The following is a 22,084-nucleotide window of genomic DNA, read 5'->3' as shown; positions in this document are numbered from 1 at the left end:
GAGGGCTGAGAGCCGAGGCCACTCCTGAGGCTCGTCTCTAGGGCAGGGCAGGTTGTGTCTGTGCCAGCGGCAGCTAGTAAGTTTGCCTCAACGCGCCTCTCTGCTCTTCTTTCCTGTAGTCTCACCAGTGATAATTAAGGAATGGGCAGCTTACAAAGGAAAGTCTCCTCAGACCCCGGAGCTGGTGGAAGCCCTGGCCTTCCGGGAGTGGACCTGCCCCAACCTCAAGAGGCTTTGGCTGGGTAAGGCGGTGGAAGACAAGAACCGCAGGATGAGGGCCTTCCTGGCCTGTATGAGGTCCGACACCCCAGCCATGCTCAACCCTGCCAACGTGCCCACTCACCTCATGGTGCTCTGCTGTGTCCTACGGTGCGTGCCAGGCCAGGGGTCTGGGGCGGGGCCCAGGGTGGGGTGAGTGGCCACAGTGTCCGGTACCTTCTAGGAAGGATGGAAGGGTCACTCGATGGGAATCGTGTGGTCCGTTGAGGTTGTCCTGACCACATATTGATCAGTACTAGGAAAGTAGGCTGTGTAAATGCAGCATATATTTTAATTTATACTTTAGAATAGATACTTTTGGCCTGTAAACACAGCATAATTGATTTTAGATGTTATTTTTTGTTTCATTTTGTGTTTTGAGACATGGCTTTGTTGCGCTGTCCAGTTGGTCTTGAGCTCACTGTGTAGCCTAGCTTGGCCTTAGACATTCCTCTTAGTTTATTCTTAGGGGGATTGTGTGTTACACATTATTTGAAGTCTCTCTCTCTCTCAGGGAAATCCACCTCTTTGTCCTTCATTTAGTTATTTCTTTGGTTGGTGTGGGTTCAGGTGTGCTTCATAGGTCAGAATCACTTTGTTTTGGGTTATGAGTTTTTACTGCGATACCTTGCGTGTTGCTCAGTTGGTTCCTCCTCCAGTCTGGGGAGCTGTCTCCAGTTGGCTCTGGGACACTTGTCATCCTTCAGTTGGGGGCTTTTCCTGTTTTCTGGCCCTATAAGATATTTAGGGTGTCTTCAATTATTCTGCTCCATGTCACTTTGCCTGCAGGGGAGCAGCTGAGCTCTGGCTCATGGAGCAGGGTATCCAAAGCCACCAGGCTGATGAGACACATGGACAAAAGTCAGTGAGGCCTTTCTCCAAAACAATGAAGTGCCTGGGTAGCACACAAGTAGATGCAGATTGTGCTGAGTCCTGGAAAGTCTTCCATGCCTGCCAGGCATGGTAACACACACCTATAATCCCAGCACTTGGGAGGCTGAGACAGGAGGATGGCCATGAGTTTAAGGACAGTCTGAAATATATAACGAGATCTCAAGAAAAAAGACTTTAAATCAGCCTAAAATGTCAAGGAAGGAAGGAAGGAAGGCATGAGGTGCCAAAGTAGGGTGCAGCCATCCATCTCTGCTTGGAGATGTTTGCAGACCATGTCAGGTGTGTCCCCACCAGCGGTGTCAGACCGTGCTGGCCTGGTGCTCGGGCTTCCCCCGGCTTCCATGGAGAAAGCATCCGTTCTGCGGTGAGAAGTAAAGGCGGGAAGATGAAGCAGTTCTCCCAAGGCCCTGTTCCTGGTGAGCTTTTCCAGTAACGGTTTTGTGCTTTGCTCAGTTCAAGAGAAGAACATCCAGGGAGGAAACTTCCCAGGAATTCCATAGATAGATTTGGCTCTGTAAAGACCTGGAAACATCCTAAAAGCACAGCAAGGAACAGCTGAGTAAATGAGATGTCCAGGGGTGGGTTGCCACCGCTCTTGCAGGCTTTGGTTTCTAACCCAGGCCAGGCTGTACACATGTCCTGCTATCTGTGTGTGTGAAGGCTGATGGTGACTGGTGCAGAAACCCAGGTGGAGGAAAGAAGACAGTGACTGACAGCACCGTGTCCTGCAGCTTTGTTGAGTTTTGGGAGCCTCGGCTGCTCGAAAACAGGATCTTGGAAAATCAGCCGTGGGGAAGGCAGTCTTTTAAAATTCACAGCTTGAAAGAGAGTCTAGAGCAGCAGAGGGCTGTGAAGAGTTAGCACTTCATGGTCAGGGAGCAGCTGGGAAGGTGGATAGGCGTTCCATGGGTAGAGGGTGGTGACCACTGCATGCCAGTGTGAGCGTGCCTGATGCCACTGACCAGTGGGCACTGCAGATGCACTGTCATGTTAGGCATGTGTTACTGCAGTGAAAGGGGTGTGGGGTGTGGCCTCAGTTTCCCTGTCTCTAAAATGGGATAACATTGTTCCTTCCTCAGCATTGCTGTGACAGCAGCTGAGCTAAGATGTATAAAACGCTTCATCCGTTGCCTGACATGTGAGTGAATACAGTGCTGGGTTGGAATTTAATGGGCGCTGCAGCCGACGTGCTCCATGAAAGCTGCACATGAAGCCCCTTCGTCTGTGTTACCATGAGTGAATGTTAATTACTGCAGGAGGAATAGGAATAGGGCTCGGTGGCACAGCGCCTGTCTGGCAAGTGCGAGGTCATGAGTTCAATCCCTGGTATAAAAAAGTAAAAATTATTGCAGGAGTGAGTTAGGCCTCAGTACCAGCTCTGATCCTGGCTTTTCTTTAAACTTGGTCTGAAGCTCTGAGAAAGCCTGTTTAGCAGTTGGGGTAGGAGGAGCTGAGTTTGGCCTCCTGGCTCACCAGACTCTTCACGTAGCCAGCTATCATCAGAAGCTATTTTTAGGGTTCAGCTGGTAATAGGCCATCTCTGACATGTGTTGAATGCAGGAAGTCAGGACAGTTAGTCCTGCAGGTCTGAGGCTCACGTGTGTGGTCAGCCATGGACTTTGTCCTGCCCCATGCTGCATGGGGCTATGCCCTGGGTGATGTTGGGTGTCTGTACAGAAAGCAAAGCGGGGATTCTTGTAGACTTGTCCAAATAAAGATTTGGAGGTTGGTGTCCCTCAGCTACTCACTCGGGTGCACCCACTCAAAGGTGGTCGCTCTGCTGATTTCCTCTGGTTACCTCCACCCCATGGACCCTTCCAGTACCCGCTTCTGCCCACTGCTGAGAAAGGAGCTCTTCTTAAGCCCCTCTTCATCATGAGCTCCATCTTTCTTATGGCCTAGAGGTGCTGCTTCCTGATTAAAACGAATCCGACCATGTGAATTGGCACTTAGGATTACTTTCAGGATATAAATGTTTCATGCCACTGTCCAGCTGGGTGCAGTGACACATGCCTGTAATCACAGCATTCTGGGAAGCGGAGGCAGGAGGATCACCAAATTTGGACCTAGTCTGGGAAATTCAGCAAGACTCCATCCCAAAATTAACAACAACCAACAACCAAAAAGGCCAGGAGCAAAGACCCTGTTTTTGGCACAAAATAGATAGATGGATGAATCTGTCTCACTGTTTTCGGTGTGCACAGTGTAGTCTGCTATTTTTAATTACACTGAAGTAAAGCATACTGACGATGAGTGGGATGGTGCAAGCCTTTGGTCCCAGCATCCAGGAGCATGAGGCAGGATGAGTTCCAGCCTGAGCTGCACATAGTAGGTTCAAGGCCAGTTTAAACTACACAGCAAGACATTGTCTCAAAAAACAAAGAATTCTGATCAGTCTGGGTGATAGCATTTTTATTTGTAATTGTCATCATCATACGAAATCAGAAAAGCTGAACAAAAAAGCTCTGGGACCTTCGTTGGATTGTATCATTCCTATATTTCCTGCTTTATCCATGTCTCAGATGACCGCTCAAGTCATCACTCCCGACATTTCTGTTCCCATTCAGGTACATGGTGCAGTGGCCGGGAGCGCGCATTCTGCGGCGTCAGGAGCTGGATGCCTTCCTGGCTCAGGCGCTGTCTCCCAAACTCTACGAGCCTGATCAGCTGCAGGAGCTCAAGGTAACGTAGCAGCCTGCTTTCATTCTCGGGAGTCTCGCTGGGGGCTGGCGGGTGTGTGTAACACGGCTCACCTTTGCTGGGCAGAGCTGCGCGGTGCCCTAAGCCGATGGTGCTGACTTGGTGAGTTGAGAGCCTTCGGGGCACGAGGGACCTTCCTTTCTAGTATGGCTTTGCCATCCCAGTTTGGAAATAATCTGTTCTACTTTTATCAGAGAAATTCTCCCTTGTTTACCAGTGGGTGTTTATTCGTGTTTTTCACATCAGAAATAAATTTTTTTTTTTTAAGGAGGGGATTCCAAACCCTGGGAGGGCTTGCTCTTAAGAATTTTCTAACATCTAGCCAAGATTCTTTTCCTTATTTCATTCCGTTGTTCCTAGTTACAACTTTAGTTTTCTACCCCCTCGCCAATGCCAAAGAAAAATTCTTTGCCCCTCTGGTATTGTAAATTCCCTTTTGGAAAACACTTGAAGAACAATATTATACCATCATCGCAGTGCCCTTTTAGTCAGCATTTATCATTGTACTTCTTTTAATTTTGCCTTCTAGTAATTCCTTTTGTTCTGTAGTTGTTTTGACAACATTTATTTTCTCTTAAGTTCACCTGACTTTGGTGTGTATGTTTTTCAGTACACTTTTATTAGTTGCGTGGTCACATGATTGTAATTGCTTTCTAATTTCTATATTAAATATTAGAAAGTTCAAGACCTAAATTTGTACATCTGCCTTTTCTTTTTTATAGGGTTTAATTTTTCTTTGCCATCAGTTATTTATTTTTTTATAGTTGATTTGTAATCATTTAATCTCTTTTGACAAAATTACCTTCACTTGAGCTCTTTTTGCCGTTCTTTATGAACGCATCTTTCCCTGCAGAGCGGTTTTAGACTTGCTTTATAGGTTTTCAGTATTCAACAGGTGTGCTCAATGGCTGTCTGTTTTCCCTAAATTATTATGTTAAATTCCATCGTTTATTGTTGAGTGGCGCTCACCTGAGGCTTCTGATGACTTTGAAGCAAGCTAAGCACAAAACCCAAAAGTAGGTGAATTCCCTCAAATTGTGTTCTTTGCTTTGTGGATCAAGCTTTTCTGTTTGTTAGACAGAAATTGTTATTGTTGTTAATGCTTTTGTTTCTGGTGTCAGGCAGCGTGGCGGGCCGGGTCAGGTCCTATGAGTCCTCCCCAGTGCCCGTCCCGCCATGCTTGCTGCAGGCTGTGCTTCAGGGGGTGGAAACACTTTCCTAGCGTGTGGTGCCACCCTCTACCTCTACTCCTGTTTCTCTTGTGTAGATTATTCCTTCAGTATTGACATCCCAGTTCTGAAAATCAGATCGCCAGGGACCAGGTATGCCCACCGAGCCTGTTCACCATCAAGTTACTTTAACTGAAGTCCATCTGATCTCCCATACCCTTTTCATTTCCGGATCCACACCAGGATGTAACTTTGGAAAACCAGTCACCAAAGCTTTCATTTTGGTTCTTTTGAGGTCTTAGTGCTCTCATGATTTTCTCCTGATTCTTCATCTAAGGCGAGACATTCCTAGTGATGTATCAGAAAGCCACATGTTCCATGTGCAGTTGCCTTCTGTCCACGCATCGCTGCTCCGGGTCTTCTTGTGTGGATGGAGATCGTGGTTCCCTTTCACAAGCACAGCCCCACCCAGGAGCTCCACTGCAGGGTTAGTTCACCTTCTGAAAGAGTCCAGCGGGGAAGGCATTTGGTTTTTTAAGATTAAAGCTCCTCTCAGCCCTCAGATTGAGAATTCAAATATTAGTCAGTGCTACCAAAATTCCTATACAGAGCTGAGGGTTCCAAAATTCAGTGATGGAAAATTACATTGTAAAATTACCTTTAAACCATTAAAGTATTTGGACACATCAAAAGTAATGGCAGTGCCTGCTGTAAGACGCTGCTTGCCATCTAAAGTGCAGTCACCTCCAGGCTTCTGGCGGCTTTGCCGGGCCTCGCCTGGTTTGCAGATTCCCCAGGCTCCCTCTCTTCTCCCCATCGGTGTGCCCTGCATACTTGGCCATCAGAGGAGCAAGAGAGGAAGAAGTTGCCTACTTCTGACCATTTGGACTCTTGTTAGCTTTTCTGATGCAAGTTTGGTGGGACAAGACATTGCAAACATCAGCTTGAATGAATTTTGAAGAATTTCATCTCATCCATGCTTTCTCCGTCCACCATGTCCATGAATAATTGACTGTGTTCCATGTGGTTCCTTGAATACCTGTGATAGTGACTGATGACCCTCATTTTTTTTCCTGTTATATTTTTTAAGCTCTTCTCCTAGGTTACCAGCATGAATGTAATTATTAAGGTAAAATTAGACCTGGGTTTTGAGGAGGGTGGGTAAAGGACGAGAACGAGGAACTTTACACAGTTGTAGTATTTGTCCTGTCTCATCTCCTTGTTCTTGACATCCCCTATAATTGCCTGAAATTCTTTTTAACAGTTCAGCATGCTCAATGCAAATTATAAAAGATGAAAAGTGAAGAGCTTTGAAGACATTAAGGGCATGCAGCACATCTGTGATACCTGTAGCTGAATACAGTGAAGAATCTGTTGCCCATTAATAAGAAGTTAGAGAAAGTCACTTCCCTAGAATTTGGTTGTTGAGCTAGTCAGAGAATAAATTCCATGTTTTATGTTCTGTAAAGTCAGCATTTTGTTCTGCATTTCTCTAGTTGAGCTCAGTGTTGAATACTTTATCTTAGTACTAGTAGGACACTGAGATTAGAATGTGAATTTTGGAGACATCTCTACAGTCAGGATTCTACCAGCTACCACCTCTGTGACCTTTAACTCTGACAGTCTGTGCAGTGGAGTGCGGGTGGAATTGCTGCGTCCTACTTGTGGTGAGACATTAAAGTAAGATGAAACACATGAAAATGCATGGAAGAAAAAGGCAGTGTCTACTTATTTATTAAGTTCCCCATAAGTGTTAACATACTATTATTTGTATAATTAACGTGGGGAAAGACGAATACCATGCAGTGTAACTTCTAAAAAAATTTTTAAGGAAACCAGGAGAAATTTTATTCCTGTTGTCGATATAGCTTTAAGGATATTTTCTGTTAAGTCGGTGGTAGCTCTTGGTACTGAAGCTGCTAATTATCTTGAAACCATAAACATCATTCTTCAAAGCTGTGAAACATGTCGTTGTCCATCCTCCAGTGTGCAGGCTGGTCTAATTAGCCTGTGTTTGTGTGCAGAGCAGTCTTGCTCTGTTCCTCCTGCCAGCAGATGTGGAGGGGAGCACTTGCCTAACCAGAGTGTTTCCTAAGTTCAGCTGTAGGTGGTGGTTTGTCTGGACATTAGGCAGTGGAGACTGGACTGTTGCACGTGGGCTGCTGCATACTGCTGTGTGCGCATCCGCAGATGGGTGGCGTGGTGTTCCGTGCAGACTTTCAGATGGACAGGTGTCTCTAGAGCATCAACCCTCTGTCACTTCTCTCCCTCAGCCTTGACCTGCATGCTGTGTTCTCTGAGGTAGGGTAGAAAGGGCCACAGAGGTGCTGAGCTGGAAGCCGTGGAGTCTCACTTAGCAAGAAGGGTTTCATGGTTACTGTTGTGAAAAGTTGAGGGACCAGTGTCCTGGGGTGGCCATGTGTGCTTGCGGGCACCCACTCCAATAGGGTCAGGTCCCTCTTTCTGCCCTGAGGATTCTCCTTCCTGTCTGCAGCTCAGAGACAGTCTGCTGGTATCTAATTAAACCCAGTACAGTCTCTCCATTTTGTTCCAGCTGAGCCCTCTCTTTCTCCATGTTGTTCATAAGTGTAAAAAGGATAGCTGAGTCTATTGCCCTAAAGCCTCCTACTTCCTAGCACCTGCATGGTGGTGCATGATAGGTACAGGAGGTATAGATAAACAACTTTTATAAATTTGTGACCAAATTTGGCTGGCTCTAGAAGTTGAATTACACTGACTTAAAATTTTTGACAAGATTAAAGCAATGTTAGCTGATACTGGAAAATGTTGACACAAACTGCACAGAGTAGCACCTTGTCATATACTTGTCAGCATCTGACACGGAAATGATTTTTTCTCTACAAAGGTATTTCACCTGTAACGTGTAGGCGTCACTCAGATTGGTGTCCCATAAAGTTTACATTCTTGAGAAACCACCCAAGTGAGAAGGCAGAAAACGATAGCAGAGTTAAAACCCTGGTCCTGGATAATCCACAAACTAGGACCTTTGCACACAGGTGGCCAAGACTGCCCTGCCAATCAGGGCAGGGTTCTGGACAGAGCAGACGCCAGCATCAAGGAGATAACCCTTGTGCCAGACCCAGTCATGTGCATGGTTAAATGCAGTATTTCTTTTGTTGTGTTGTTTCATTTCGAAGCTCTCTATGTCCCCTAAAACATTCTGACAATTTCATTAATGAGGTGCTATCTGAATTGTTAGCATACAAAGCAAATATAAAGTACAAATTTATCTCAGGATGAAATCCTACTGAGTAATTTTTAAATAAATTACCTGAAAAGCTGAAACTCTTGAGAATGTTTCTTTTTGTTAATTTGTGACCCATGTTCCAGTCTGCAGTGCTGAGTGGCATTTCATGAGGGATTGCAGGGCCCTGGGCTGTGGGGCCATCCATCACTGGGAGCCGGGATGTTACGTCCAGCCTCAAGTCTAGTGTTCCCCCACAGTGCAGTGATTTGCAGATGCCCCAAGTCTAGCGTTCCCCCACAGTGCAGTGAATTGCAGATGCCCAACTAAGCTATTTCCGTATGTTCATAAAACATGTGCTGAAGTTTGAGTTGTTGAGTTGCATATCATGTATTTCTGTTTAGATAAGGCCAGTGCTAGAGCAGGGAGAAGTGACAGAGTTAGTAGCGCTCTTGCTAGGGAGCATTAACTTTGGAGATTTTAGAGGAACGGTGAGAGAATTCAACACTGTAGTACTCTTACTCCACAGAAATTCTTCTTTTCCATTTAAAGATCGAGAACCTCGACCCCCGAGGAATCCAGCTCTCAGCTCTCTTCATGAGTGGAGTAGACATGGCATTGTTTGCCAACGATGCGTGTGGGCAGCCCATCCCCTGGGAACACTGTTGTCCTTGGATGTACTTTGATGGGAAGCTCTTCCAGTCCAAACTCCTCAAAGCTAGCCGGGAAAAGACCCCGCTCATCGACCTCTGTGATGGTCAGGTATGTGGCACGGTGGGGCAGCCCCCTCTGGTCCTGCTGACCTAGGGCTCGTGGGCTGCTGCTGTCCAGTGATTGTTTTGAAACTCCTGAGGAGACCCAGCCCAGTATAGCTGAATGTTGTCAGATGGCCCCCAGGTAGCCCTCTCCTGACACACCATTGGCTGTCACTACTCATGATGCTTAGGTTCTGAAATTATCCTTAAACACGGGGTCTGTAGGTACTGTTCCTCCCTGGAAACCCAGAGTTAGGTGCCATCCTGGTCCTATTCCCACATGCTTGCCTGCTAGTTGGCACTAAACCTTGTTCTGTGTGGACTTCTGCTCACAGATCTCTTATTTAATGATTTAATGTATCTTGCTGGTGTGTGAGTGTTGAGTTTACTGCTGAAAGCACAGAGCTGCTGAAGGAATCCTCCCCACGGGGCATATCCTGGCTGTGGGTTTGCTCATGGGCGCTGGGCAGCCCTTCAGTGTGAACAGCAAGATCCCCAGCCCTAGGGACATCCGTCTGCAGTGTGAGCTGAAGCAGGCGGCCTGGTGTTTAGTTTGTGTGTCATTCCTTCTCCTGCTCTGCCCAGCTCTGCAGATGGCCAGGAAAGTGCCCAGGTGTTGTTTGGGTGGTTACGGACAAGTGCTGGAAGGAAGAGCATGTGAAGATACAGAACTTCTTCAGGGCCTGGGATCTTTCCTAACAGTGTTTGCTCACACTGGATGACTGATTCACCTGTGATTTCCTTTGCTAGGCCGAGCAGGCTGCCAAGGTAGAGAAGATGCGGCAGAGTGTCCTGGAGGGGCTCAACTTCTCCAGGCAGACCCACCCGCTCCCCTTCCCGCCGCCGCCTGCTCTGCCCTTCTACCCCACCTCTGTGTACCCTCGGCACTTCGGGCCCGTCCCCCCTTCTCAGGGCAGGGGCAGAGGCTTTGCAGGTGAGTGGCGCAACAGGCCTCAGTAAGGTGGGAGTAGACCGCGCAGTCCTAGCAGAACCAGGAGCCATAGCTTGCTGCACTGAGACCATGTAGTTGTGGATTTGAGAAATGTCACAGAACCCGTTCTTCAGATGAGCAAGGCGTCAGCTAGATCTTAGAGGAGATGATAAGAGCGGAGGAAGCCAGTCACCAACGCAGATGCAGAGGCTGCACTGGAAGCTCTGTCCGTACAGCTGACAACTGCTTGTTTTTAAGATTTTTTTTTTCCTCATGTGACAAATAACTCAAGCCAGGCCAGAGAGAAAACTGTCTTCCAGTGCACGTCTCCCAAGGCTCCCTTGAGTCCCAAGCCAGGGCTCTGTTCAGTATCCTGCTGCAGGGAGGCGGCCTGTTGTGCTGGCCCTAGGGACCACAGGTACAGGACAGTGAGGTGGCTAGAAGGGCCAGGAGACCCTTCCCCATCCATCAGTGGACAGAGATGGGGCTGCTGTGCCTGGTCTCATGCCTGGCAGGTCCCCTGGAGCCCCATCCCTCATGCTTCTCCCTGTCTCTCTCTGCCCCGGGTCCCACAGGAGTCTGTGGCTTTGGAGGCCCCTATGGGGAAACGGTAGCAACAGGCCCTTACCGTGCCTTCCGGGTGGCAGCAGCATCGGGACACTGCGGAGCCTTCTCAGGCAGTGACAGCAGCAGGACTAGCAAGTCCCAGGGCGGTAATTATACCCACACCCCTCCCGGAGCTTCTGCCTGCAGCATCCCCTCCCCTCCAGAGCTGGCATCCTCCTTCCTGGACTGTCCTTGCGAGCTACCCCCCTGCCTTGCGAAGTCTTAGAGGCTCTGTGGGGCTGTCTCTCCTTTCAGAGAAGAACGCTGCGTATCCACCTAGTGCAGAGCCCTCTGTGCACCTCAGTGAACTGCCCACAGCTCGTGCCCCTTGGCTGAGCTGCACTGGCTCAGTGGCACCTCCCCTAGCAGCTCTCTTTTCAGTAGAGCTGCTCAGGTTTGTGCAGAAGGTGCTAACAGGGACAGATCTTCTGGCGTAAAAAGTTTGTTGCATATTTTTCATAGAAATGTCTGTGAAGGAACGATATAGCCCAGTGTTGGTGGCGCGCACACTAATCCCAGCACTCAGGCAGGAGAGTTGCTAGCAAATTCTGGCCCGCCATTCAAAACTAGCCTGAACTGTTGCAAGGAGGCACTGTCTCAAAGAGAAGGAAATAACCCTTTAAATTCCCATTGTTTCTCTCCTCATTAGTCTTGCCAGGGAGAAAGTGTCTTGACATTTAGTTTGGAAGCGGTGTCTTGTGATGGTACTGTCATTTGAAGCCTGTGACTTGCAGCTCTGTTCTCAGCCACATTGGGGACTGCAGGTCTAAATTTGGCTAGCAAGTCACACTGCAGGACTGTCTCAGCACGTTGGGGGTAATGCTTAGACAGGCAAGCCCTCCTCCTGGTAGGCAGTGTTTTTCCAGCTCAGTTACCAGGCACACAGGGAGGCTGGGGTACAGAAGAGAGATGGCGTACGTGCCGCCTGTCTAAAGCTCTTGGAAGGCCCTTCTGTGTCACCCAGCCCAGCAGGGCTTTGCTACTCCACAGCTGCACTCTGCAGCTTGCAGCCCTGCGTCTTTGTTGCTTGATGTTACTTGGGGGGCCCGGGCCCTGGCACTGGCCTGTGGTTGGGGAGAGACAGAGGAGGGGTACCACTCTGGATTGTGCCTAGTATGGCGGGCACCAGGACCTGGCTTCCTGACCTCCCCGCCAGCATGTCAGAAGCCCAGAGCTGTGCTGTGCTGTCTGGTGGCCCCACAGCATCGCACCTTGCAGCAGTAAGCAGGAGGTACAAACACACACTGGGGTGTGAAGGCGGGAAACAGGAAAAGCAGCTCATGGGTTTATCTCCGCTGAGATATCCTATCTGGGATATATTGGGTGAAATAAGATACACCGTTAGGCTTGTTTCACCTTTTTCTCTGTATTTTATCATTTTACCTCAAGAACACCTAGATTCCTTCTGCCTGGGGGCCGTGCAGCCCCTGTGATGGCCGCAGGTACCAACAACTCGATGGTGGGGAGTTTTCTATCCTCCATTCCCCCACCTTGCAACAAGATGCTTAGGGCTTGGTGTTATCAAAAGTTTCGTGATTGGTTAATAATTTCTGAGATCGGAAAACTTTAAAATGTGCAAGCTACTCATGGTTAGGGAAGTTGATGGATACAATGAATATATAAGATTCTGCTGAAGGAAATTCTAACTTAACAACGCAGCAAGAGCTGTGAAGTAGATATATTATTTTCTGTAATGTATGACTAAGGAAATAAACTTGGAAATACCTACAGAGAAAACACCCTGAGTGTGTGTATGTGTGTGTGTGTGTTGGGGGAGGTATGCCAGGCACACCAGTGCTGACCCTGGAGCACATCTCTAATCAGTTTGCATCTCTGAGGCCAGTGCAGTTTTTCGGACAGTGGTGTAAATCAAGGACCCCGCGCAGAGAGACCTCCCTCACAGAATTTTTAAAATAGAGGCAAAGGGCTTCTTACTGAATAGAAACGCACACAGCAAAGAAGTTGCTTGCCTTGTTTCTCTTTACTGGTTTTAATGCTGTGATTGTAAAGATTTTGTCTCCTCATGTTATTTTTTGTACAGGAGTCCAACCTATACCTTCTCAGGGAGGGAAGCTAGAAATCGCTGGCACTGTGGTTGGCCACTGGGCCGGAAGCAGGCGGGGCCGAGGTGGCCGAAGTCCTTTCCCACTGCAGGTGGTGTCTGTGGGAGGACCTGCAAGAGGGTAAGTGTGGGGAGCATGGGACAGCCCCAACATGCCCGTTATTCCTAGGAGCCCAGCAGGAATGTTTCTATTTCATTAGATGCATTCCTCTTTAACATGAATTTTAGGACTTGGGGATTAAACCCAGGCAGCTCTGGGCTGTGTCTCTGCCTTTCTAATTTACTTGGAGATAGGTTGTCCCAGCTGACTTCAAACTTGGGATCCTCTTGCCTCAGTCTCCCAAGTAGTGAGGATTACAGATATGCACCACCCCTCCCAGCTTTGATATTATTCTTAATGGTTGCATAGGTTCCCATTATATAGCATTATGTAATTGGTTAATTAACTTATTAATTAACCACATACCAATTGATCAGTTAATTGCCTTTTAAAAATATTTTTAATGTATTTTCTAAATACATGCTTTGGGTATGAGCCAGGAAAGTTAGATTGATTCTTTAGAATAAGTCTTCAGTATGTCCACATGTAATGCCTCTAGGTGGAAGGTATTATTTTAAGTGTGGTCTATGATGGACTGAAGTCTGTTTGCTCTTGTCCTTTTTTATTCACTTAGGCGTCCAAGAGGAGTTATTTCCACCCCTGTGATTCGAACGTTTGGGAGAGGTGGAAGGTACTACGGCAGAGGTTATAAGAGCCAGGGAATGACCCAGGTAATGACCCACCATGTTCTCTGAGCCTTCCTGCCCCGGCCTCCTTTCTGAGCCTCGGGCCTCCTTTCCAGGGCTTGTGTTGAGACCGAGGAGTGAGCGTGGTCTGTGAGCACCAGGCCTCCTAGCACACAGGTGCTTGTCAGACTTGAATCCCCTCAAGCACCCTAGTCCCGTCCTTGTCACTTGAGGTGCTCTTCAGAGTGCCACTGCCCTTTGCTGCAGCCCCTGGATCTTTGGCAGCTTCTTGTCTGGTGAGGTAAGAGCCTGGGCTTCCTAGGGCACCATGGTGGCGAGATGGACCCAGCATGCCTGTCTCTGAGCTCGTTGGTTTCTTCCATGGGCAATGTCATGGGAAGTGCCACGGCCCTGGCACTGATGGGTACTCATCCCTGCAGGGTTGGTCGCAGGTCCCAATGCCCTCCTGTGGGTGGTTCTGTTTGCTCACTGGTAAACACACACATGACATACAGGGGCAGATGGTTATTATTTTATTTTGTTTCTTTAGGGTAAGTTGCTCATGAATTCCTGCTGTTTCTAGTTCAAACTAAGGGGCTAGGGATGTAGCTCAGCAGCACAGCACCTTTCTGGCAAGTGCAAAGTCATGAGTTTGATCCCTGGTACCAAAAAGCAAAAAGTCACAAGACTTGACCTCTTACTTTCCCTGCTCCCGTTTCCACCTGGCCTTTCTTCTGCACTGAGGCCTGCTTTGTAGGCTTCCCCTACAGTGGACAACACCTGGGCAGAAAGTACATGTGCACACATGCACCCATACCCATGGGTGATGTATGGGCTGCCTCTCCTCCCTGCCCTCAGTATTGAACTTTCCTCTTTCAGCTTAGGGATTGTGATACAACTGCATGACAGTCTATGAGTGTCCTCTCTTCCATCTTGAGAAAACCAAGGGTTAACTAGATCAGAATAACCTTTACCCTGTGTCACACGCACTGGCTCAGAACACCTGTCATGTGACCGTCACCGTCATCATGCACTGTGAGCAGCTGAAAGGAGATGTTAGCACAGTGGCACACACCTTTGGGCCCAGCTGCCAGCAAGCTGGAGAATGAGGTGCTCTTGAACCCAGTGAGGTGCCATCTCTTAAAGAAAGAACAGAGAAAGAAAAAAAGGGAATATGTATGCCCTTATATTCTCCTCAGCCCTCCTTCAGCTCTGAGCTGTTCTGCTTTTACCCATGTTACCTGGGCAGGTGACCAGGACTGATTATACTTTTGCCTCATTTGTTTCAGTTTTACAAATATCTTCATGTCCTGTGTCCCTGGCAAGACTTGTCTGTGTCCCGGGTTCGGAAACCCTTTCCATAGTGGCTTCTGCCGAGCCGACTCCCACATGGCAGCTGTAGCCATGGGGAGAGAGGCCTGTTTTCCTCTGCTAAGAGGTGCTGGCTTGCAGCAGCTCTGCTTAGCTGCCCTCTGTGTTGCTTCTGCCCTTCGAAGTCCCTTGTGGATGTACCCTAATTGGGGTGGTGGTTGACTTTCCATGAAAGCTGTTGCTTTTCCCCAGTTGCACTGCACATTCATTTGTTCTGGACCACGGGGCTCAGTCCGATGGGCACTCTTTCCCCCATGCAATCTCAAGCTTACCCAGGTGACAGTGTCAAAGCTTTGCTTTCATCTTCCTGCCAGCTCGTCTGTGCCACTACTTCCACATTGGCCAGGTCCTTCATTCCTTTTTATTCTTGATTTCTTTTTTATATATAGCTCCCAGATGTGCAATTTACTATTTAAAGTGTACAGTTCAATAGTTTGGTTTTGTAAAGATTAATTTTTAGAGCAGTTTTGGGTTCACAGCAAAAGAAAGAAGCACAGAGAGTCCCCACATACCCTGTCAGGGCATTGTGGGTCCCAGCCAATGGGCCCACGTGACACCGCTGTCACCCATATCCCAGAGCTTCTGTGGGGGCTTGTGCTCTGTGCTGTGTATCCCATGGGTTTGGAAGTCTGCGTAATGAGATGCATCCGCCACGGTGATACCACATAGAGGCTCAGTTCACTACCCTGAAAGTACTGTCCCTGTCTGCCTGATTGTCTCCCTCTCCCATGATCCCTGACAAGCACTGGTGTTTTTACGTCACTACAGATTTGACTTTTCCAGAGCATCAGGTAGAGAGACTCGCACAGCGTGTCGGCTTCGCAGACTCTCTTCTTTTGCTTAGCAATGTATATTTCCAGGTCCTCTATGTCTTCTGAGGATAGATAGTTCATTTCCTCTTAGCTGAATAGAAAACGGGATGTGCCAGAGTTCATTTGCTCATCTGCTGAAGGACGTCATGATGGCGCACAGTTTGGGCAGTATCATTTTCCAGTCAAGTGGTTTGTAGTTCTGTCGCCTTTCATCTGTTCTGAAGGTTAAGCAGTTCTCACTGTTCAGGACATTCCACCCCAAAAAGAAGAAAGCCTGTACCCCTTATGAGTCGTGCCCTGGTCCTCTCAGCCCTCCCTGTCGCCTGCAGCGCGATCTCCTTCGTGTCCCTGGATCTCTGTTCTGCCCGTTTCCTACACACAAGCGCGTTGCAGCAAGTGTGGGAACTGCACTCTGTTTGTTCCATGGGCACATGCAGCATGCTGGCTTCTGCGCTGAGCGACCTCTGCACTGTTTCCACAACGACAGAGCCACGACATGCTTTTATAGTGGGCACTGTTCTCAGTTCCCCCGACTTGTAGCAAGGAGTAGAGCTGTCTGGCCCTGTGGTCACTGTGTGACCCTTGGAGAAGCCCCAGCGTACTGTGGGAGCACTGTTTCACTGAGCCTTCCTCCCAGCACTGTCCAAGGCCTGGCTGCCTCTTTGTGGTTTATGCCATCACACTGGTCTGCAGTGGGGCTGCTCCCAGGCGCTGATTTTGATTTGGGTTTTCTCATCTCATTTCCTTCTTTTGTAATGTTTGTTTCTTTTTCTCCTTCAGGTTTTATAGAGTTGATTAATTCTCACATTTCTTCTGATTGAGTCTCCACTTCTGGAATGCTGTTTTTGTCTTGTGACTTCTTGGAGGTTATTTTAACCTCACTTCCCAACTTTTAAGCTTGATGTTGATGTCCCTCTTACTGGGTTCTGTCATTCTCTTTGCCTGCTTTGAACATGGAGGAGACACATGTTTCACACAGTAAATTTCACAGAGTAAATTTCACACAGTCAGGTCTTCCTCGGAGCTCCTCTGTGAGGATGTGGCCCCATCTGTCCGCTCTCATTTCCGATGGCACCATGTGATTTGACTCCTTAGTTTTTACACACCTCGAGGAGGCCCAGAGGCATGAGCAACCTTGCTAGCCCTGCTGTTTTTCTCTGGGTAAGATTTATAGCGGTTGCCCCCTCTAGGCTTCTGGGCCCTCTCCTTTCCTTTGCTGTCCCTGTCTACTCATTCCGTTTTCACTCTGTACCCAGTATTTGCATTGCCGAGCCCTGTCCACCAGTTCCCGGCGGAGGTGGTACCCTGCGGCTGGCTGTGCTGGGGGTCAGCTGTGACGGGAAACTGCTGTGTGGTAGGGAGGCTCAGAGCAGGAGCCAGTGTAGAGAGGTGCCGTGCTGCCTTTTTCTACACATGGGCAAGCCGTTCTCCTCAGTGTCCTGCTTCCTCTGTGCATACCCCGCCTTGTCATCTGGGAGGTCACCAGCCTGTCTCCCAGATTCTTGCAGCAGGCACCCAGGGGACAGCCACCTTCATCCCACATTGGGTGTTGGTTTATTGCTGAGGGTGAACTGACTGAGAGGAAGAGCACTAGGATTTAAAAGGTGTCAGGGAGGTTAAAATCTCAGGATTTCTTCTTTCCTTTGTGGGCTTGTCATATCTTTATGGTAATTTTTAGCTTAGGCTGGGAATGTGACCTAGTGGTAGTATGCTTGCCTGCTGTGCACAAGGCCCTGGGTTTAGTCTTCAGAACCGTAGAAATAAACTCACTTTCTCAAAGTTCACACAAATGGCCACAGCACTGCCTTGGGGTACGGTGCAGGTATTTCTGTGAGACCAGGGGACCCTTGCCTGTTGGTGAGGGTTACAGACACACTCCTCCTGCACAGAGCATGTCCACTTTGTCTTCCATAGGGCAGACAGCTTGGCTCTGAAAAGGAAGACTGGGAAACACAGGGCACCACCATCTCACGGCACAGAGGGCCCTGGGCAAGGAGCTGGGAGGCCTCAAAGGAGAAGCCATCTGAGGCCCCTCAGCTCTTAAGCTGTCTTTGCCAGTGGTTCTGGGTCCTGGCCATGAGCCACAAAGGCCAGTGCAGTCACATGTTGCTGACTGTCAAGAGTTTGGTGCCAGTGTGACTGGCTTCTGGTGGATGGAAGCCAGGGGCATTGCTGAGTACCCTGCAGCATCCAGGATGGCCCTGCAGCAGAGGATTGCCAGGGCCACAGCATCACAGCCAGGGCTGTGATGTAAGCCACTGAATATCTCAGGCTGGCTTCACCGTCCTCAAAGAGAGCCTGTCTCTTGGGAAATGTGCTATGTCTGGCTCAGGGTTCCTTTTTTCCAGAGAAGTATTTTTATGTTCGTTAAGAGAAAAGACCATGCAGAAGAGTCCTTTCACAATCCCCGTGTGCAGATCTGTTTCTTGTTGAAGTTGTCCAGTGGCAACTCTGTTCTCTGGTCAGGATGGGACACACGTGCTGCTGCAAGTTCCAGGCTGACGGGGGAGACCCTGTTCCTTCGGAGTTGCAGGGGCAGTCGGAGTTTCAGAAGAGACCCGCTGGGGAGTACATGTTACCTTATGTGATGGAATGTTGTAGAAAGGGTCAGTGAGTTCCGACAGCAGGGCCCTTCCTCTCTGCTGGACAGAGGAGTCCGGGGAAGGGGCCGCGGGAGAGAGGGCCAGGAGAGAGGCTTCATCAGCTCAGTGTTACTTGGTCTGCCACTTTCTGCTCTTGAATCTGCAGAGAAGTCATTAGGGCAACAGTGGTGTGCTCTCTGCTCTCTGTTCAAAGCCGCCTTATCATTTGTCAAACCTGTCTCAACAGGGCAGACCTCCTTATGCTGCTTCAGCAGAAGAAGTGGCCAAAGAGCTGAAGTCGAAATCCGGGGAATTGAAGTCCTCTGCAGTGTCTTCAGACGGGTCCCTGGCTGAAAACGGAGTGATGGCCGAGGAGAAGCCGGCACCCCAGATGAATGGGAGCGCGGGCGGCACGAGGGCCCCCAGCCACTCCGAAAGTGCCTTGAACAATGACTCTAAACCGTGCAATACAAATCCTCACTTCAATGCACTAAGCACAGACAGCGCCTGCCGCAGGGAGGCTGCTCTGGAGGCAGCTGTCTTAAATAAAGAAGAGTAAACTTATTTTTTATAGAGGGTGAAGGATGCTGGAAGGGTAAGGATTTAGGAATATCTGGAGAGAAAGAGAGCCTGCAGTTACGTACATTTTGTCCTTTCCGTAAGAGAAAAATGAGGACTTTGGAAATTCAGATCCCTCTTTGATATCAGAGAAACAACACATTTTTAGTTTTAACCAGTTGTAGTCAAAATGCTACAATAAAACAAAAGAGAAAGAAAATGAAGAGCATTTGACTCCCGCACTTAAAATGAAGTACACATAAAGTTTAAACTGGTTATGACAAAAGCCTATAGTTGTGTTTCTTGAAATATAAAGAAAACAAATTTTGGCAGTCTTTAAGTATATATAGCTTAAAATATAATTTTTAGCATTTGGCACCATATGTATGCCATTGTATTTGATTTTGCATTATTGTTTCACAATGAAGCTTTGTTTAAGGCTTTGATTTTTATGATTATGAGAGAAATAAGGCACAACCACAGTTTTTCTTTCTTAAATTTCATCACTGTTGATGTGGTTCTTTTGTGTTAAAAAAAAAAGTGCAACTATCGAAACTAAAAAATTATAGAGTAATATTGCCGTTCTGCTGATTTTAAATATACAGTACATCATACATACTTTACAAGCGAGTTAACTGGAGATAAAGTTGAAATCATTGAAGATGCAAATGACCTTTCAAAATCAACACAATGTGTTCTGAAACTTTTTGTGACTAATACCATGCATCTGTGATCAATGAACTATGTGGTTTTGAATCGGACATAGACCATTAGTACTACTACTTGAGCTAAACTTCTGCATGGTTCATAATTTTTAAAGTGTGTAGTTAATATTATGCATGTTATTGTCCTTTTCCATTCTTACCAGTATGTGCCCATTTGCAAAACAAAAATGCTAATAATCAGTAATAGTCCTATAAAAATGTTAACTCTGTTTAGTCATTGATCTTGCTCTAACCTTAAAATTTTGTGATTATTGACCTCTGTTGCATTTATTCTAAAACCCCCCCAAAATTATCTAGCCGTTTCAAATATCAACATCACCCTGGTGTATTCACTGCTGTATGCATTATTGTTCTTTGTTGCTGTTTTATGCCTTCATATTAGCAAAATATGAAATTCTGTGAAGAAAAAACCCTTTGATCTTTAAAAAAAAAAAAACCACCCCCTTCTGTAGCAGGAAACAAATTGCTTGTTCTTGAAAACTTTCCCATCAAGAGTTTAGTAGAAGCAGGTATACTTCTATCATTTTGATGTTTTTGTTAATGTTTCCAAACAATGTACTTTGAAATCAGAATCACTTCTTATCGTTTTCATATACTTCTGATGCTCTTCATCACATTAGTGATCAGAAATGAGGTGTAATTCCCCAAACCCCTGCCCGCAAGAGCTAAGTAGGATCTTACTGTAAGTTGAAGGGAGTTCTGCCCTAACTCATGGATTGTGAAGAATGAACTGCTGTTGGGTCTGATTGACTGTCGATGGATTGTGGTGTGGCGTATCTGGAGGCTATTGGATGCAACTTACAATGCTTAATAAAAATCTTTATTCTTTTAGTATAAAGTACTGTGTGGCTTTTTAATTATCACTTGTAAAAGCATACATTCTACAAAGGTTTGATTCCAGTTGGGGTGGTTCCTGTGAGACCACAGTTTAGACGTACATTGCCCTTTCTGAGTAATTAATTCCGCGTTCTGGCTTTAGGGGACCTTTAATACTTGGTTAGTAGGAAAAGTATGCTGACTTGGTTAAATTTCATGCAACCAAGGATATGCCTTCTGATAAAGCAGAAATAGAAAACATGTTTTTTAAGACAGGTTTTCACCGTGTAGTTCAAATTAGCATTGTTTTTGTTGTCTTTTTGAGACAGGGTCTCTATGCAGTTCAGGCCGGCCTTGGGCTCACTCTGTAGCACTGGCTGGTCTCGATCTTGCAAATGATTCTCCTGGCTCAGCCTCCCAAGTGCAGGGATTAGGAGTGTGCCCACGCCTGGTTCATGATTGGCTTTGAACTCACTGTTGTAGCCAGGCTGACGTGGAACTTTGGCGGTCCTCTTGCCTCAGTCTCCCGATCTCCCGAGTCCTGGGATGACAGGTGTGTGACACCATTTCCGGCAGAAGACACTTTTATAAAGCCCCGGGGGGAAAAACAACTCGATCCCGATTACACCGCGTTTTTAAAGCTCGGAATTGCAGGTGTGGCCTGCCTCCCACATCCCTTTGACCTGCGGCTTTGACCGGGCCTACAGGGAGGCCGCGGGTCTGGGGCGGGGCCTGCGGGGGGCGGGGCTTCGGCGACGAGGGGCAGGACGTCGCTGGCGCTCTTCGTCCCGCCCGCTGCTCGATTGCGTGCGCAGCCCGAGGCGGGGCTAAGCGCGCCGCGGCCTGAGGGCGGCTGTGCTGGTGGCGGTCGTTCTCCTCCGCGGGTCATGCTGGGCCCTGGGCCCCGGCGTCGGGAGGAGTCCCGGCCGCGTGGGCAGGTGTGCCTGGCCGGGTCCCGGGACTGGCTAAGCAGGACCTGTACGGGCTCTGGGAGGCCGCAGCTCTCGGGCCGACGCCGGGAGAGCCCATCGGTTCCGCGAGCGCACAGAGCCAGAACGATGGGCGCCCCGTTTTCTACAGGGTTTACTCTCGGGTTTTGAAGGGGTGGAGTGAACCTCGCCCGGGCGTCCCCGCTTCTTCCCATCCCCGCCGTCTGGGGGTCCCGGCTCGCGCTCCTCGCCAACCCCTCCGCGCCGCACGCGGGGGCCCAGAGCCTGGTGGGCACGGTCCGGGGAGGCCTGCCGGGGCCCAGGCGTCCCGGCGCAGCCCCGGACCTCGCTCTGGCTGAGGGCCCCGGAAGGGAACGCCGGCCTTCCGCAGATGCGCCCCCTGGGACGAGCAGGTGCTCCCCGCTCCCTGCGCATCGCAGCCCCTGGACAGCCACAAATGCTCTGGGCTCTGGCGCTTAGGATCTCTGCAAGAGTCCTGATCAACAGGAGGGAGGGAGAGGGGCCGGGAGGCTGACCCAAGATACGCTGCTTGCTAACCCTTTCACACCAGAATTGCGGGGCCAAACTCAGCTCACTGCTGATTTGACTGGAGGAGCCACGGCAGGCTGCATGTGGCCCTGGCCGGGACTCAGGACTGATTCTGAGGCTGGTCACAGACTCCTGGGCGACACTTTTTCTTTTGTTTTCAAAAAGAAGCTTTTTGGACTTATTTCAAATATATGTGTTTATTTTGTCAACTTAACAAAAAATACGACCAAACAAAAAGGGAAAGCAGAACCACCAGCTGCCCTTCCGCACTGAGACACCCGCTGGACTGGGTCTCCTTGTTCAGTGCAACAGTTAAACTTTGGTTTTCTACAGAGGACAGTCACACTGGTGGTACAGGTCTCGTAGTGTTTACCACATAGCATTGTGTGATCACGACTACCCTACAGTGGATTCCCTGGCTATCAGCCAGTGTAGG

The 22,084-nt window shown here is 48.5% G+C and overlaps 1 protein-coding gene across 3 annotated transcripts in view; it reads left to right on the top strand.

The window, feature by feature from the left end:
* Positions 1-20,192, top strand: part of Fam120a (family with sequence similarity 120 member A) — a 91,200-nt gene extending 71,008 nt beyond the window's left edge. Inside the window, exons 11-18 of one of the 3 annotated variants that reach the window (XM_063227319.1) lie at positions 120-369; positions 3,720-3,834; positions 8,779-8,988; positions 9,732-9,915; positions 10,488-10,625; positions 12,563-12,701; positions 13,255-13,351; positions 18,319-20,192. In XM_063227319.1, coding sequence (XP_063083389.1) covers positions 120-369; positions 3,720-3,834; positions 8,779-8,988; positions 9,732-9,915; positions 10,488-10,625; positions 12,563-12,701; positions 13,255-13,351; positions 18,319-18,630 — 1,445 coding nt within the window. In that variant the 3' untranslated portion in view covers positions 18,631-20,192. Of the gene's footprint in view, positions 1-119; positions 370-3,719; positions 3,835-8,778; positions 8,989-9,731; positions 9,916-10,487; positions 10,626-12,559; positions 12,702-13,254; positions 13,352-18,318 lie in introns of all 3 variants that reach the window. The other 2 variants (XM_003468079.5, XM_005002920.4) reach the window with 2 other exon arrangements.
* Positions 20,193-22,084: the final 1,892 nt, after the last annotated feature.

The sequence above is a fragment of the Cavia porcellus genome, unplaced genomic scaffold (genome assembly GCF_034190915.1).
Source record: "Cavia porcellus strain 051 isolate PalLab524CR breed Dunkin Hartley unplaced genomic scaffold, mCavPor4.1 scaffold_17, whole genome shotgun sequence".
In the NCBI taxonomy this organism is placed as follows: domain Eukaryota; kingdom Metazoa; phylum Chordata; class Mammalia; order Rodentia; family Caviidae; genus Cavia; species Cavia porcellus.
The sequence above is the reverse complement of the archived record's forward strand: the minus strand, read 5'-3'. Positions and strand labels throughout refer to the sequence as shown.